Source organism: Delphinapterus leucas, chromosome 4 (assembly GCF_059928025.1).
Source record: "Delphinapterus leucas isolate spDelLeu-1000000601 "Yukka" chromosome 4, BTC_Dleu_Yukka2, whole genome shotgun sequence".
NCBI classification, from domain to species: domain Eukaryota; kingdom Metazoa; phylum Chordata; class Mammalia; order Artiodactyla; family Monodontidae; genus Delphinapterus; species Delphinapterus leucas.
Window position 1 is genome coordinate 143,660,069 of NC_143132.1, and position 18,613 is coordinate 143,678,681.

The window sequence follows — 18,613 nt, forward strand, 5'->3', positions numbered from 1 at the left end:
TTGATAAAAATGAATACTTCTGCTTTATGCGACTTCTTTGCTCAATGAAAAAAATCTGAAAAAATGAATTTTATGGGGGAATCGTGAGCCCACTCAGCTGTCAAATCCTTTCCTAAGACAACAAAGTCCTTGCCTGACACCCTCTTGGCAGACATTTGCCTACAAGGCTGAGGATCTGAAAGCTGGGGCTGATTCCACGTGGGGGTCACTCTGTGTGCCTCAAGGTTGACTAAACATCTGGGAAACCTTGTAAAAACTGGACACAAGTTCCCTACTCCTTCCTAATGTGAGTTTCCAGTCTGCCTTCAGTCTGCACACCAAGTCCCCATTTCTGTCCTGCTTCCCCTACACTATTACCAGCACAGAAGACCTCCATTCACAGTCCATTAAGTGAGTCCTGACCCACAACCCCGAGTAATAACCCCTCCAATCCACCTGATGCCACTGCCAGACCCAGCCCTTGCTTCTACTTTTCTTTCATGACTTAAAGGAACTTTCCTGAATTATGACACAAAGAAAGTACAAACACACTACCTCTAAACCCCATTGCTTGGATGTTAATGGTGACACAGATCAGACCAGAGTTGACCATGTTGCTTCAGGTGTGACGGCTTGGTGGATGTCACCAGAAGAAACCTTCTGCCTCTGTTCTTTTTCCCCTGGCCTGTACCCCTCCCTTCCTGCTTTCTTGCGACAGGGTCATGCTGGCAGTTGGCTGTGATATCCTGGGTAGGTTAATTTAAATTTCAACATTGATGGATGCAGCTACAGAGGATCATACTAAGTGAAGTATGTCAGAAGGAGAAAGACAAATCCCATATGATATCACTTATATGTGGAATTTCAAATAGGACACAAATGAACCTATCTATGAAACAGAAACAGAATCACAAACATAGAGAACAGACTGGTGGTTGACAAGGGGGTAAGGGGTTGGGGGAGGGAAGGATTGGGAGTTTGGGGTTAGCAGATGCAAACTGTTATATATAGAATGGATAAACAACAAAGTCCTACTATATAGCACAGGGCAGTATATTCAACAGCCTATGATAAACCATAAAGGAGAATAATTTTTTAATGTATATGTATATGTATGTATAACTTTGCTGTACCGCAGAAATTAACACATTGTAAATCAACTATACTTCAATTTTTAAAAATTGAAAAAAAATAAATTGCAACATTGGTTGCAGTTCAAGGCAACTAATATTCACACCTACTTTGTACAAGGCCCTATATTATTAGGCTCTGTCAAGGGTCTTTTTTAATAGGTGCTCGTAGCACCTCTAAGTTTATTATAAAATCAGGAGTTAATCCTGCATATTCTGACAAAAGCCTTCTTTCTAAGGGTAGACCCTAAATGTGGGTGAAAAGCCCACAACCAGTGCTAGTTCCAGGAACTGGCCAAGTGCCTCAGAACAAGATCATCTGAAACAGGGTCAGCTATTATCAGACCATCCTAACGTAGGCAAAACCCAAGTAAGGCTCTGCGAGAGGAAATCAAAGTGATTAGGGGTGATTTTTGACACATAAGTGTGGCTTCCTTTCCTCTTCCACATTTCTTCCCCTGATGTCAACCCTCTGGGGGGCTGCTCTGTATAAGGACCTCCCCCTGCCCCGGCTCTTCCACAAGATGGCTCTTGGTTGAGTTTTTTTTTCTCTTCAGAGGCCTTCACTCTCCATTAACATCCAAAAATAACCATTTGAATGGTTGTATCTCCAACTCTACCTGCACAACCCTACCAGGTATGACTGCCTAGTGGATGAGAGGTACGCTGATACCCTCTTCTGGCCTGGCCCTGAGAGAATATTTATGAAGCTCATGTCAAATCACTGACAACTACTCAAGAGCCACCTCTAAAGAGCTGAAATCAGGAGTACAAGCTGTGGCCCTAAGAGAGAGACCCATGACCTTGCTACCACGCCAGGGACATCAGAAAAGCCACGCCTGCTCCTCAGTTGCACCCTGCCTGCTACCAATTCTCATGATGCACTACTGCCTATGATTTTCCTCCACATCGCATCTGCCCTGGTGCATTCTGGGAGCCGGATTCTCCTCCACATCGCCTCTGCCCTGGTGCATTCTGGGAGCTGGACACAGCCCTTGCACTCTTCCTGGAAGCATCGTAACATAACAAACAACCCCAGGCCTGAGGGATGAGGCATTCTTTGTGCAGTTGCCTTTCTTTCCCTAAGTAAGGGTAAGGGAGCAATCCAGGCCCAGTAAAGAAACCAATATGTTCTCGGAAGCAGGCAGACCCTGAAGCTTTCCACGGAATAGATGCTGCTAGTTAACCCCAACAGTAGTCACAAAAGGCCACTGGGGTTAATCTGTGTCCATCCGTGAGCTCCAGGAAAAGTCTAGAGAGGGCTGACAGTCCCCTTACACAGTTACGCTGTACGGTGCCAAGGCCAATACTGACACATTTTTTAAACTTTTAATGTCAGTGTCCTTCCTTTTCACTTTATAGCTCTATCTTATCATTCAACTTTTAAGGGTAATGTAGCTCAACTATTAGGAAATTTGTCAATGTTGCCTAATTGTCAACATGATAAACTATGTGTTAGATACATTGATTCATGCTATGGATACCGGGGAAAATAATGTACTGTGCGCTAGACCCCAAGAATCCAACAGACAGCAAGATGGGGCGCCAACCAGCATGAACCTGCCCTCGAGTAGGCAGCTGAGCATGATTATCTACTTGTATTTCAGGCTAACTGATGGATTTCCTGAATCATCCCTTACCCACTTCTAGAGGTATGAAGAGCCTCTAAGATGGGCAGGCATCCATTAAACATGTAACAGTTGATCTAAAAACAGAACCAAAATATAATCTCCTAATGTGATGATTCATGGTGCTCTGAAACACCATGTTGCAGAAGCTCAGTAAATATGTATTTTATTTGTCAGTGAGTGGACTTTAACACATTTTTAGTAGCAGTTCTTAAAGTTTAGTATACATGAGAATATAGGAGCATGGGTCCCAGGAACCTGCATATTTAATAAATTCTCTGGGTGATTTTAATGCAGGTAGACTGCAGACTGTATTTTGAAAACCAGTAAAATACAGCCCAATCCTGATAAGTTTTGGCAGAGTTTTCCCTTTGGAAGTCTGCTGTTTAGATCCCTTAGCACTAAAAACAAAATCCTGGGAATTTTCTTCTGCCACTTTATAGGTTGATTAATTGATTGGCTGGTGGGAAGAGTGGTTCTTAAGTATGTGGTTGTAGAGTACAGTGCTTTCTGGAACTTGAATGTCCCTACAGTTCATCTGGGTATGTTGCAGTTTCTGATTCAGTAGGTCTGGGGTGGAGCCTGAGATTCTGCATTTCTAAGAACCTTGCAGGGACCACCAACACCGCCCATCTGCAACCACATTTTGAGTAACAAGGGCCTAGTACAATATTGGAATTCATTAAAAAGCTGCCTCACTTCACTTTGGCTTGTTTAATACAGGCCTTATTTATTTTCTAAATAAAATTCTGAGCCTTAAATACACTTAAGGAATTCATTACAAGGGCTTTAAACTGTTCCTATTCCAAATATAATATGAAAATTTTGTTTCTTTCTTGTGCTACAAATTGTTCTCTTTAATGTTAATGTAATATTTTAAGCCATTAAAATTAGAAGCTTTGAGAGAAGGAGACGGTGAACTTAACTGCATGATTTGGGGGGTGGGGGGGATTTTGTTGTTTGTTTTTTAAGAAGAAAGTTTGTATATTTACCATACTCCTCAGGACGGAGACAAGCCCCAAATGTGTGGTCTGGGGGAACATTCATTGTTTCTGCAATGCTATTAAAGAAAACAAATATTTTAGTGAAAATTCCCACCACATGGCATCCCTGGAATTTAAAATATGTTTGCCATATGTTTTTAATCGCCTATATTTTCTCCTATAACCAAACTATGAGAATCAAACAGAAGTTCTCCAACAGATCTTTTTCCTAATCTCCCACTCGCATTAGCAATGGCTGAATGCTTTCACTGGCTTTCAGTGAAAAAGTCCAGACTGAAAAAGAAAAAACAGAACATACTCAAAGCAGAATTATGGAAGTACATATATATACATGGGGGGGGGGGGGCAGGGACAGGGAAGAGAGAGGAAAATATAATGCAATAAGTTAAATTTCTGAGATCTCAGAAATAAAGCTTTACACAAAATTCTTCCACCCTGTTCTCCAAAGACCCTGTCCATTTTGGAGACTCAGTACTTTCCTGGAACCCCAAGCGCTATAGAGGCTAATAAGAGTTCCCTGATTAACACAAAAGGATGATCCTTATTTAATTGATAGAACCTAATAAAACACAAACCAAAATTTACCACAAGAGTAGTTTGTAAATTTGATCCAAAAACATTTTCAATTCTAAGTTAATCATGAACTTACGGATCTAAAATTCTTCCAAGTTTATGTTGAAATTTTTCTTTGAAATCATCAACTCTCTTGGATACAACCTTAGCTCCTCTTTTCCTATAAAATTAGAAAATTGTCAGGTTATCTGTATTACCTAAAGTATTCTTGGCTACCAAATATACATATGGTGAGGAATACCATAGTATCATTTGGGCCATCACAAAATAAATCCAGTTTCAAAAGAAATTATATGCTAAAAAGAAAGCTTTATGTGTTCATTCTTCTATCATGTATATTCTATTATAAAGATAAGTTTATAATAGAATATAAAATTTTGATTAAAGAATAAGACAAGCAAACAAAATTTTTTTCAGTAAACAAAAAGAGTTAATATCATTCTTATAAGTGTAACTCCTAAAACTGCTAATGGAAAAGTAAGCATAAAAGAAAGAAATAACCAAAGGATATAAACAAATAACTCAAATCTAGTAAGCAAATATATGGAGAAATTATAATACTCTCCAGTAATAAAAGAAATATAAGATAAAAGAACAACAAAGTACCACTTTTAAATAGTACATAAGTAAATATATATATATATATATACACACACACGTATATATATATAGAGAGAGAGACAAGAGACAGAGAAAGAGAATATCTAACATTGGCAAAAAGTATGGTAAAACGCTTGTAGATTGCGAGTGCAAATTGCTATAAACCTTTTGGAAATAATTTGGTAACATGATTCAAAAAGCATAAAAATGTCCATCCTCTTTTATCCACATCTGAAAACCAATCATAAGGAGATAATCCACATAATTAAGTGTGAAAAGAAGTTACATTTATAAAACTGCTTGTAGCCTCACTGTCTACGATGGGGAAAAAAAAAAAAGAAAAGAATCTAAATGTTCAATCCTAGAGGGTGATTATGTTGTATTAACAAGAACACACTTTGTGTGCATTCAAAATGTTGGTTATTTAGAATACACAGCAATATAAAATTATTTTACGTTAAGTGAAAAACCAGGATATAAAATGTTATTGCACTCTGATTAAAGCTATGCAAAAATCAACACAGGAAGCCACACTAGAAAGAAATAGATTAAAAAGATAATAAAGGTTGAATTAAGGTGACAGGATTATGGGTGATTTTATTTTGCCAATTTTCTGTAATATAATTTCATTACTTCTATCACTGTGATTAAATGACTAAGAATTTCTTTTGAGAACTGCAAAATTACAACACCGCTATTTAATAACATTAAAATTAATAAATTCTCTATTGTTTTGCTAAGACTAAAAACAATGAACATTAAACTCTTAGATTCCATTTGCTTTTAAAACTATTTCCTGTACTGGAGAAATATGGAGTTGAATAAATTTCTGGAGAAGAGTGACACTCTGTGGAGAAACAAAAGATGAAATATAAAGTAATTCATCTTTTATTTCTTCATTTACCTCCCATTAGTTCAAAAAGGGAGAAAAAGAACAATATGGGTAAAGTCAGAATAAATCAGAGGCAGTTTAAGGGCTGTAATTTGAACAAATAAAGTTGACAATCTAAAACCAGCTCCAAGGACTTCCCTGGTGGCACAGTGGTTAAGAATCCCCCTGCCAATACAGGGGACACAGGTTCGAGCCCTGGTCCAGGAAGATCCCACATGCCGCAGAGCAACTAAGCCCACACGCCACAACTACTGAGCCTACGCTCTAGAGCTCGAGAGCCACAACTACGGAGCCCGGAAGCCCACGCGCCTAGAGCCCAAGCTCCGCAACAAAGAGAAACCACTTCAATGAGAAGCCCGCGCACCGCAACAAAGAGTAGCCCCTGCTGGCCGCAGCTAGAGAAAGCCCACATGCAGCAACGAAGACCCAACGCGGCCAAAAATAAAAAATAAATAAATAAAACCAGCTCTAAGGGGCATGATTAGGAACATGCCTGGATGGTAAAGGTAAGGATTCTAAGTCATGGAGCCTTCGCTTCTCAGCCTAAAAGTGCCTGGGTTATGTTTCTGGGAGAATCGGGAAGTATTTCTGAGCAGCCAAGTATGTCAGAGTATCAATAACTGTAACATCATTACACACCTCACAGTATTCACTAACCAACTCAGAGTAAAGTCTCTGTGTGTCAATCAATTTTTTCATTCAGACACATACACCCACACACACACACACCCCATTTCAACATTCTAACTGATTCTTCAGACCAAAGGTCATAAACAGAATATAGATAGAGGTAGTTTTATGGAGGAAATATATTCCTTAAAAGTATATATCCCTAATAACTCTCAAAAGTTAAGAGTGAACCAAATTTATGTTAAAATAGTGCATATCAAAGTGAGATGTAAACAAAACAGAAAGAGACTCATAGACATAGAAGACAAACAATGGTTACCAAAGGGGAAGGTGGGGGAGAGATAAATTAGGAGTTTGGGATTAACAGTTACACACTACTATATATAAAATAAGTAACCAATATATGTAACAGGAATATATGTAACAGGAATATAGTTCCGTGTACTATACAGTAGGCCCTGTGCCATACAGTAGTCCCTGTATAGCACAGGGAACTATACTGCATATCTTATAATAACTTAGAATGGAAAAGAACCCGAAAAAGATTAAATTTATGTATATGTGAATAAATAAATCACTTTGTCGTACACCTGAAACACCTGAAACTAACACAACATTGTAAATCAACTATTCTTCAATTTAAAAATAAAGACAAAAAAAGAAGAAAATAGGAACAAAAAAAAAAGAGATGTAAACGAATATACTTCACTCCAAGTTTATAATAGAAACCACACTGAAGAATGAAGTAGTGAGTCCTTTTTGAAATACAACAAATCAAGGGAATAAAGAATCTATCATTTCAGCAATAATTTTCCAACTAAGTTCGAAATACAGAAAGTGATCAAATAAAACAGTGTTCCATAAATGATGTTTCCTTGTGGGTAGAGACAAGTTGGTGGGAAATGCATCCTGCATATGGCCTGCTTTTATAAATTCAGTGTGGTTTTTTATGACTATCCCTAATGTGCTTGTTAATGACCCAAAAGCTCTACTCTTAGGACCTCCTTAAGGACCACCTTGTGAATATGTTTATTTCATATCTTTAAGAAATGGATAGTAGGTTTAATATTTCTAAGCTTTCAGAAGTGGATAAACCATATTTGTCACCTTCTTTTAAGTATCAATTTCTATGTTATATTTAATTATAAATATCTAGTGAAATACTTAAATCATTTCTTCATGTTTTCCTTTATGTATGTTTTAACAACTTTAATAGCGATAAATTCATGAATATTTGTTTTATAAGCTCTTCTTCTATACCCTAAAGAAAAACTATCTCATATGGGTTTAGTGTAATATTGAAAGAATTTCTTCTGTGTTTGTGTTTTAACATTATTGTTTTCAATAATTCAAGTATCAGAAACTCATATAATAAGGGAGTGGGAGAAGAATGGAAATCAAAATTTCAGGCCTGGGATCACAGAATCCACTGTCTATACCCCTGGTGTAGTGGTTAAAGACAGCCCCTGGAGACACACTGCCAGGGTTGCATCCCTACCCCTAGTATTTCTCAGTTGCATGATCTTGGGCAAATGATTTCATTCTCTGTACTTCAGTTTCTTCATCGGTAAAATGGAAAGGCTAAAATTCTAGTACACCTGAAGTATAGTTGAATTACAGTGTTGTTAGTTTGCTGTATAGCAAAGTGACTCGGTTATGCATATATATACATTCTTTCTCATATTCTTTTCCATTATGGTTTATCACAGGACACTGAATATAGTTCCCTGTGCTGTACAGTAGGACCTTGTTGTTTATCCATCCTGTATATACCAGTTTGCATCTGCTAATCCTAAACTCCCAATCCTACCCTCTCCCACCCTCTCGCCCCCTTGGCAACCACCAGTCTATTCTCTGTGTCCCTGATTTTGTTTCTGTTTCATAGATAGGTTCAGTGAATAAACTTTTCCATACCCCCCTGAAAAAAAATTATAGTACACCTACCTCACAGAGGTGTTGGTAGTATTAAATTAATCATATATAAAGTACTAAGCATTTGGCCTCTATAACTGGGAGCTGTTATTTCAGCGACCAGACAGGCAAATGAGGGAGGCAGGTGAGTGCCTGTGGGAATGTGCAAACTCTGTGTGCACCCTGGGGGCCTGTGGAAACTTGGAGGGCCAGTGTATCCTTTAAAGAGGACAGAGGGTGTAAAAAATGGTACAAATGAACTTATTTACAAAACAGAAATGATGTCACAGATGTAGAAAACAAACTTATGGTTACCAAGGGGGAATGGGGGGGCGGGATAAATTGGAATATTGGGATTGACTTATACACACTACTGTATATAAAATAGATAAACAACAAGGACCTACTGTAGAGCACAGGGAACTCTACTCAATACACTGTACTGACCTATATGGGAAAAGAATCTAAAAAAGAGTGGATAGATGTACACGTACGACTGGTTCACTTTGCTGTACAGCAGAAAGTAATGCAACATTGTATTTGTTTTGTTTTGTTTTGTTTTGTTTTTGTTTTTGGCCGCACTGTGCAGTCACGTGGGATCTCAGTTCCCTGACCAGGGATCGAACCCGCAACCCCTGCAGTGGAAGCTCAGAGTGGATGGCCAGGGAAGTCCCAACACACTGTAAATCAACTATACTCCAATAAAAATTTATTTTTAAAAAGTTACAAACTAAAAAAATAAAGAGGGCAGAGAGCAAAGCAAATCCACTCTCACCATTAATGTATAGAAATGCAAGCCCAGTATATTCGTTTCCTGTGGGTGCTAGACACATTACCATGAACTTGTGGCTTAAAACAGTAGAAATGTATTCTCTCACAGTTCTAGAGACCAGAAGTCTGAGATCAAGGTGACAGCAAGGCTGCATTCCCTCCAAAGGCTCTAGGGGATAATCTGTTCATTGCTTCTTCCAACATCTGGAGGCTGTTGGCATTTTTTTTTTTTTTTTTTGGCCTTCCTTAGCTTGCTGTCACATCATCCCAGCCTCCTCCATCTTCACATCACCTTCTTCTCCTCTGAATGTCTTCTGCTTTTCTGTCTCAAACCTCCCTCTGCCTTTCCCTTATGAGGACACTTGTCATTGGATTTAGGGTCCACCCAGATCATCCAGAATGATCTCTTTATCTCAAGATCTTTAACTTAATTGCATTTACAAAGACCCTTTTCCCATATAATACAACCTTCATAGGTTTTGGGAATTAGAACATGGACATCTTTGGGGGCCACCATTCAACCCAGTACCTCAGTATTTTCAATCTTCTGATTTTTTAAACATAGTAGGAAATATAGGTTTTTATTTTGTTTGTTGGCTTAGATATAAAATGTAAGGCAGGGAATGAAAAACTAAGGAAACTTATTTTAATTTCTTAGGAAAGTAGTCAAAATGTAGAATGCAGGTGTAAAAAGGTCACAGTTTGTGAGAGTTAAGTCAGATGCTCAGGTGCCCAAATAACTATTAAAGAAAGCTGAATGATAAATGACAGGTCAATTATATGTCACATGATTGTCTTTGTCGAGACTTGAAACCCCACTATCTTTAAGAAACATAGTAGGGTTGATCCCATAGATTAAAAACATTCATGTATGTCTTCCAATCTGCTGAAAAGACATGAAATTACTTTAGAATCACAAACACACACACAGGGAATTCCATGGCAGTCCAGTGGTTAGGAGTCTGCACTTCCATTGCAGGGGGCCTAGGCTCTATACCTGCTGGAAGAACTAAGATCCTGCAAGCCACGTGGTCAAAAACAAACAAAAAGTCAAACAGAAAAAAACCCAACAACAAAAAGACAGTATCATGGTTATCTCTGGGGGAACTGGACAGTTTAGAAGACATATCACTGTGTATCTTTTTCTATTATTTTTATGTTTGAACCATGTCACTGCATTACCTCTTCCAAGAATAAACGTAATAAACTTTCAAGTCCATATGCCATATATCTAACACTTGTTCCAAGACACAACATACTTAAACTTACATTTGTAGTTCGTGAAGCCAATGTAAAGTTTTTGCCATGTTTCGTCCATCATTAAAATGTGGTGTTGGGATCCCATACAAGTTAAATCTATGAAAACTTGATGGATTATACTTTCGGTGCTTTGCTTCTCCTAAGAAAAGAAAAGGGAAGACTTCTGACTTAAGCAACACAACTTTGTGCAAGAAGTGCATGATGTTCTCACTGACAATGAAAATGAGAGTGGGAAAAAGAATGGAACTGTCACAGCGCAGGAAACTGCACACATTTGGCTACAGATGACAGACGCATTCTCCCATGTGAGCTGGGAGACTGGTGGAACAAGGGTTCCTTGTGTTAATATTTGGAAAGTAAGTAGAAAAATGATGTAGGAGAAAGACATATAACTGATGAAAAATTCAGGGCCCATCAATGTTAAAGAAATCCTTAAGATCAGGGGAGGTACTGCAAGGCTTTGTGACCCCAGCGGTGCTTTAAGCTATGCTAAGATTTGAGAGATTGGTGTTTTATACTTGCTCTCACTGAGATTTGCGTTACAACCTTCACATTTCGTTATAATCACTTGTCTCGTATTAGAGACATTCAAAGCGTGATAGAGGGCTGAGAACCCAACAGGGAGGTCTTTATTTTTAAGATCTAGTACTGTACCATGATGTGGTATTAGTTTTCTATTTGTAGTTAAGAAAGTAAGACTGAAACTAGAGATCAGCTATAAGGTTATAAAATGATGGAGAAAAGATATTCAGCCTCACCAGCAACCCAAATAATGTAAGCAAAAACAATAGCGCACAGTCATAATTCGACTCTCAGTTAAGCAAAAATAAAGAAGATGGGCAAAGTTCGCCTTTGGGGAAGATGCAGGGAAATGGAAATTCTCATACACTGTGCCTGTGAGGGCAAACTGGGGCAGCTATTCAGGTGGAGAGTTTGGCTCTAAGAGTGAAATTTTCAGATGCTCAGAAATGTAGGAATGTATCCTATGGAAACAAATCACATTCACAAAGATATATAAACAATCCATTTTTGTAATCCTGAAAAATACAATATTGATAACTGACCTGAAAAGACAACCAAGAAATTTCATATTTGGGGGGGGGCAGGGAGAAAAAGGGAAAGAAAAAAGTGTGTACAGTAGGATGCAAAACACACACATACACTCATATATGAATGAGCAAAGAAAAACATATATGAAAGTATCACCTATGGCAGACTGGGAATTGTGGGAGATTTTCTTTGCATTTCATATACTTCTATACAACCTGAATTTTATAAAAGAAAATATGTATTACTTTAGTAATAATTTAAATTAAGTGTATTTAAAAGAGGTTGTTATTGTTATTGAATGATGTCCTTGACATACTATTTCAAGTAAATGCATATAGCAGTTTCTCCAAAAGCATGAAGATTATTGTCACATTTAACTGAAGATAGCTCCATGGATGGGGGTTAGAAAGATGTTTGATGTATCAAATGTAGTTATCTCTGGCTAATGGGATTCCAAGGTTACATTTACTTTTTCTTCATTTTTCCATGATATTTACATTCTCTACAATTATATTTTTATAATAAAAAATAGTGCTTTCATTAAAGGGGAAAAGTAAAAAATAAATATTTAAAGGATTGGATTCTATTCCTTTTCAAGAGGCTAGTGAGACTTTTGTAAAAATCAGCAAATGAAAGTAATTTCAGTCATGTGATAGTCCATTAGAGTCTTCTAAATATTAAAAAAAAAAATTGGACTGGGAGTTTGGGACTAGCAGATGCAAACTACCATATATAGAATGGATAAACAACAAGGTCCTAGTGTAGAGCACAGGGAACTATATTCAATATCCTGTAATAAACCATAATGGAAAAGAATGCACATATGTATAACTGAATCACTTTGCTGTACACCAGAAACTAACACAACATTGTAAATCAACTATACTCCAATATAAATAAATAATTTTAAAACTACACTCATTTTCCTCCAAATTTTCCTCCAAATGCTAAATGCATGTAAAGGGTGTCTATATACATATTCACTGAAATAGTTCTTTCTTAAAACAATTAAATGGCATTGGATTAGATTGTGCTATCGATGCTAAACTTTTCTAAAAATGAATAAAATATTTTCACAAGAGAGGAATGGAGGGAAGGAGGAATAAAGAAAAGAAAGACTAGAAGGAGGAAAAGAAGAAAGGGAGGGGACTTCCCTGGTGGCGCAGTGGTTAAGAATCCGCCTGCCAGTGCAGGAGACACGGGTTCCGGCCCTGGTCCAGGAAGATGCCACAGAGCAGCTAAGCCCGTGTGCCACAACTACCGAGCCTACGCTCTAGAGCCCGCGAGCCACAACCACTGAGCCTGCATGCCACAACTACTGAAGCCCACGCGCCTAGAGCCCGTGCTGCACAACAAGAGAAGCCCCCGCAATGAGAAGCCCACGCACTGCAACGAAGAGTAGCCCCTGCTCACCACCACTAAAGGAAGCCCACGCGCAGCAACAAAGACCCAACTCAGCCAAAAATAAATAAAATAAAATAAATGTATATTAAAGAAGAAGAAAGGGAGGGACAGAGCCAGGGACGCGGCGGCGGAGGAGACACGGAGAGAAGCCTTGTCAAGGCTGTGAAAAAGCGCGGTGGAAGCAGCCGTGGGAGGATGGAGATGATCTCAGGACCGGGGTGTACCGGCAGCGTAAGGAACCAGCAAAGACTGGTCATGGGAGAAGGGAATGGCTGACTCCAGCCGGGGAGCAATGGGCATAGCACACAAGCCCCAGAAGGAGTATGATGTGAGGGGGCGGTGGAGGAGAAAAGTAAAGAAATAAAGACGGAGAGAGGGGTCTTGTGCTGCAGTGAAGGGCTAGTCTTACTTCTAACTAATGCAGATTAGTTCGTGAATCATGCACAGGCCATCGGCTTTCTCAGGACAGGTATCAGAGTCTAATTGTCAATCCTCTGTTAGATCAAGATTCTACTTAGCACCCACACGTCAACAATTAAATTGTAGTTTACAGCAAACATCCAATGCCTTTTAGTTATGCTATAGAATAATTCTAGTAATAAGGCTTTTAGTCAAGATCACTTAATAATAATAATAATAATAATGATAATAGTTACTGAGCCCTCACTATGTTCCAAAATGCTTGGCATTTTGCAGGCACTCACTTCATCCTCGCAACATTATTATCCCTATTTAATAAATTTAAAATAGATGGTGATAAGTAAAATATTCAAGGTCTAAAAGATAATAAATGGACAAGCTAGGCCTTGAACTTGATCTGACTCGAAAATTTCTGCACTTGACCATTATCTAATATTCCTCGTGTAAAGCAAAGCACTTAGAATAATCCTATTTGAATAAAAAACAAGATTAGACTACCCAACATTTAATCTTACTTAGCTATTTTTTTCATTTTAATGAAACATATCTTTCTACATTTTACACCCAAAATGCATAAGTGTATGTGTTCCCAGCTATCGGGGTTTATAACCTTATAAGTAATAAGTTATTATTTATTGATCACCTATTATATGCCAGGCATTTTAACTTTAAGCACATCATCTCCCTTATTCCTCTTCACAAATCTGAGTCTCATATTCTCAGGCCCATTTTACACTGGAGGAGACTTACCTGCATAATAATCATTGTGAGATACAATATACAGATCGTGTCCTGCCTGTCCTTCTTCAAATACTTCTTGATAGGATTTTGGTGGATTCACCACCTCTCTAGCAGATAATTCTGAAGGAAGAATTAATGAAATCAGTTTTAAGGCATTTTTCAGCTCTTTATAACATATTTAAGTTGACTAGAGCAAATGACAAACTGGTATGCTAACTACATAAGCTACATGGGCAAAAAGCCAACATACATAGAGATTTATCACCAAAGACAGGAATAGCCCAGGCATCATTGTCTTGAGGATCCCACTTGAACAGATTCAATCCCTAGAATTCTGAAGAACTCCATACTGGTTAACCATTTGGTTGTCCTGAGCTATGTGCCAAGCCCAGTTAAATTCCCAGTTTTGAGGATCTCAAAAGGATACTTTTTATTTTAGTTTGCTCCAGACTTCCCAAGATGATCTAGGCAAATTTGAATCACAAATCAGTTTCAGAAACCCTGATGCCCTGTGGGGAAGACTTGATGCAAATGTTGGCAGCTGTAGACAACAGCACACACCCTGAATCTGTTTAGATGTGAATATCCATCTTCAAAGTAGCCCGAAGTGCCGGGGAAATCACTGGCATCAGAAAGAAATTCTTCTTCTTACTGCTCCCAAACCTAGAGCTAGAAGATCTTTGTTGAACAGCTGCTTTCCCAGGACTGGTGGTCCCTGGTTTTATATATAGCGAATTATTTTCTTTTTATTGTTTCATGTAATGATTTTTAAATATAATTCCATTTACAATTTCACTCTTCTCTTTCAACCTAACAACATACATTAAGATGTTTTCTTTTGGACTTTCTGCCAAGAAGTGGGGTCTGTAAACAGTTAAGAATACCAGAAGGTAGCCCTACTCAGAATAATCCTGTAAAGCAGTGCTTCTTTTTGATGTGGGAACCATTACACCTATTAATACACATATATACATTTTAGAACATTCTTTCTATTACATATTTAAATGAGGCACACCTAGGCAGTACTTTGCATATTAAATTCTTGATAGCGGTTATGATATAATTACTGTAATTCTGTAATGCCTGGTGTACTTAAATACAATTTTTAATCCTATTTAAAAGAAAAAAAGATATTTTATCTGTTCTAAAATACATTTTTCATGTTTCAAGTTTTAACAAGTTTTAACTTTAGATCTGATAAACTAAAGTACAACTGCAGATTTTGCATTCCAAGAGAAAGGCATAATTTATCTCCAGAACGGATGTTACTATGTTAAGGAAAGTAATCTAATGGACATTTTGGTGAAAAAAAGATAAGTTCCTGGTGCAGAGCTGCAGTGGGTGCAGAAAGATAAAGAAAGAAGCGAATTCCTCTGCAGGATGATAAAAAGATGGGATTTGAGTTTTCCTGTAATAAGATCCCTGGAAGGAGAGGGTAAGAGACCAGAAAAGGCTAAACGTGAGAAGGTGTAAAGGGAAAGCACCCAACAACATGGCAGGATGCTGGGGCTGCAGAAGAAAAAATGGCCTGTGACCAATTCTATTCTAAGTCATTTGTTGAAAGATTGCTTCACTCCCTCTCAAGATGAGAGGGGAATCTGCTCTGATACTGCCTGTTAGGTTAATAAGCAAGTGTACACATCATGGATCTTCATGAATGAGTGCTGTACACAGCATTTACCTAACATCTGTTTTGTGGTCTTTGTATGAAACAGAATTTCATAAAGAGTTAAGCACAGACGTAGAGAACAAACTGGTGGTTGCCAAGGGAGAGGGTGGGTGGAGGAGGGATGGATGGGGAGTTTGGGGCTAGCAGTTGCAAACCGGTATATATAGAATGGATAAACAATACGGTCCTACTGTATAGCACAGGGAACTAACTATATTTAACATCCTGGGATAAACCATCACAGAGAAGAATACAAAAAATTATGTATATATGTGCATTACTGAGTCACTTTGCTGTACAGCAGAAATTTACACAATATTGTACATCAACTATACTTCAACACAAAAAAATTTTTTTAAAAGAATTAAAAGTTATGAACACATTAGAGGTTTTGGTGGAAATAAAACACACAAATAGATGTCCAGGGGAAAGAGATAGCAACCCTCACAGCTGGTCCCAAGATCAACTTCCCGGAGTCTTTTTCCTGTCTTTACACCATCTCTACTCTGCTCCCTGAATCTCCTCTCCAAACCCTGAACTCTTACTGCCTTGACATACATCAACTCTAAGGCTTCTGGGTCTGAGAGTAACTTTCTTGCTATGATTCCCACCTTTCATTCTGGGATCAACATTTACACCAGCACTAAATAAATCCCAACAGGATATTTAATCCCATTTTCTAAGAAGACATTTTATCACTCCTGCCCCACCCTTTATTTTCACTACCTCTGATGACTGCCGTCCCAAATGTCGTGTTGAGTATATCCAGGCCTTTAGGTAATCCTGGCGTCTGATCATGAGATTTTCCTAATGGTGCCCGTTGATTGCTAAAATATACTGATTCCTTCTTATCTTTCATTTTCTGTTGAAAGGTTGTAATAGGCTGTGGGTTGATCAGTACCTTTGCCTAAAGAAATCGTACAAAGCAAAGATGTAACAACCAAAAAAAGGAAAAAAGTCTGAACACTGAAACTCAATAGCTGGGGAGAAGACAATATGATTGTGGGAAAACATTTCATGATAGTTGTCTGGGCTCACCTTCAAATGAACCATCAGAATTGGGGTTATGCAGCTTAGACATATCTAAACATGACTTTTCATTGGGGCTAAAGCATTTATGAGGGCAACTCCCTGGTTACTTGACTCAAAGGTTCCAGAAAAGTAGGAATGACAAGTGCAAGAGCCACGTGATTCCCACCAGCTCCCTCCAGGTATAAGATCAGGTCTTCTGACCCTTGACTGTCCATTCAATCTGTAGCAGGGAACACCGGGACCCTGCGTGCACACAATGCATGTACAAGCGCTCTTAGCATCTCCAGCAATATCACCCAGCCTTTGTCCCCACCATGCTTTAACAAACCTTGACAGCACTTCTCTTTACTGTGAGAAAATTAAGTGCAGCTTGGCTTTTATTATCTGAGGGGAGAATATTAGTCTGTGGCTTAAACCATTGACTTTTCTACACTCACCCTCTTGGCTGCGGCTGCTTGGATTTTTTTCACTGCCCAAGATTAAGAGTGGGAAGGAGATATTTCACTAATACCTCATTTGTTCATTTTCACCTTGGTAAGTGAATAATGTACAGGGAAAAATAGAAAAGACGTTACCGGTGTTGAAATTTTAGATCTGATTCCATGTGTCAAAGAAGGTGCAATTTGGGGATCATTTGCTCTGCCGTAAAATACTCTTTCGGCTCCAGCAGGTGGATATCTGAAGTTGAAAAATTTTTTTGCTTCAGGTGGGGTCATTAGCTACCAACAGGGAGAGAAGAAAATAGAATTATTAAGTACAGTCGATTAGATATTAGCAAGACTGATCTATACCAATCAATGAACACCCTTCATTACATGAGTTTAATCAGTACCTGGGGATCTACAGCTCCAAAAAATGAAACATCCTGAAAATTTTTTAATAGAAATAAACAACATATTTTAAAAGTTATATTTAGAAAACAGCCAAGAAGTATCCAGGTTAGGAAGCATACCATAAATGACTATTTCCCATCGAAATAAATGGAATCTTCTGTAGTTTTTGTAGAGCTGGAAATTGTAAGCCTGGAATTTTCACTTCCTCGGACAAACTCAATAGAAGGCCCCAAAATACAGTAAAAATAATCCAAATTGACCACGTTAAATTTATGCAACTCTCAGAAGGAATGTTGAGCGTTGTTTATCTTATGTTCACACAAATGCATTTTTTTTTTTTTTTTTCAGTATGCGGGCCTCTCACTGTTGTGGCCTCTCCCGTTGCAGAGCACAGGCTCCGGACGCCCAGGCTCAGCGGCCATGGCTCACGGGCCCAGCCGCTCCGCGGCATGTGGGATCTTCCCGGACCGGGGCACGAACCCGTGTCCCCTGCACCGGCAGGCGGACCCTCAACCACTGCACCACCAGGGAAGCCCCACACACAAATGCATTTTGAAAACACTCACCCTGGGAAGTTTTTCAGTCAAGCAGTTTGCAGCTCTGTATCCAATCGGAAGAACTTTCCCTGCCTAAAGAGAAAAAAAGCAATAATTGGTCATTGTCAGGTCCAGGGGTAGTGTTTTGAAGAATGGAATGTATTTCAAATTTGGCCTATGTATCTAATGCTAAAAAGTTACTTTCAACTACTTAACACAATTAAGAAAAGTAGTAAGAACAATTAGCAAATCTAAGACAATCCTGATGTATAATATAAACGTTAGATGCTACATATATTCAAGCATACCTTTTTTTTTTACAGTGCAGCATTATTAGTGATCCATCAATTATAGGACCTCTGCAACATGCTGAGGGATTCAACTTTCAGAAATAATCCCGTCATAGTTCACAGGTTAATTATCGGCTGTCCTATTGTCATCAGTACAATGAGTGTGTGGCTGAATTCAAGCTAAACTCAAAGTATTAAGTATTTCTGAGTGGGTGTGGGTGTGTTTGCACTGTGGGTGTGTTTCACCAACACCCTTTTTT

At 38.4% G+C, this 18,613-nt stretch overlaps 1 protein-coding gene across 1 annotated transcript in view; it reads right to left on the reverse strand.

The window, feature by feature from the left end:
- Positions 1-18,613, reverse strand: part of EFHB (EF-hand domain family member B) — a 49,098-nt gene that overhangs the window by 15,574 nt on the left and 14,911 nt on the right. Inside the window, exons 2-8 of the mRNA XM_022554695.2 lie at positions 18,094-18,156; positions 17,270-17,413; positions 16,389-16,569; positions 14,003-14,113; positions 10,388-10,517; positions 4,391-4,474; positions 3,730-3,797 (exon numbers count right to left, since the gene is read on the reverse strand). Coding sequence (XP_022410403.2) covers positions 3,730-3,797; positions 4,391-4,474; positions 10,388-10,517; positions 14,003-14,113; positions 16,389-16,569; positions 17,270-17,413; positions 18,094-18,156 — 781 coding nt within the window. The remainder of the gene's footprint in view (positions 1-3,729; positions 3,798-4,390; positions 4,475-10,387; positions 10,518-14,002; positions 14,114-16,388; positions 16,570-17,269; positions 17,414-18,093; positions 18,157-18,613) is intronic.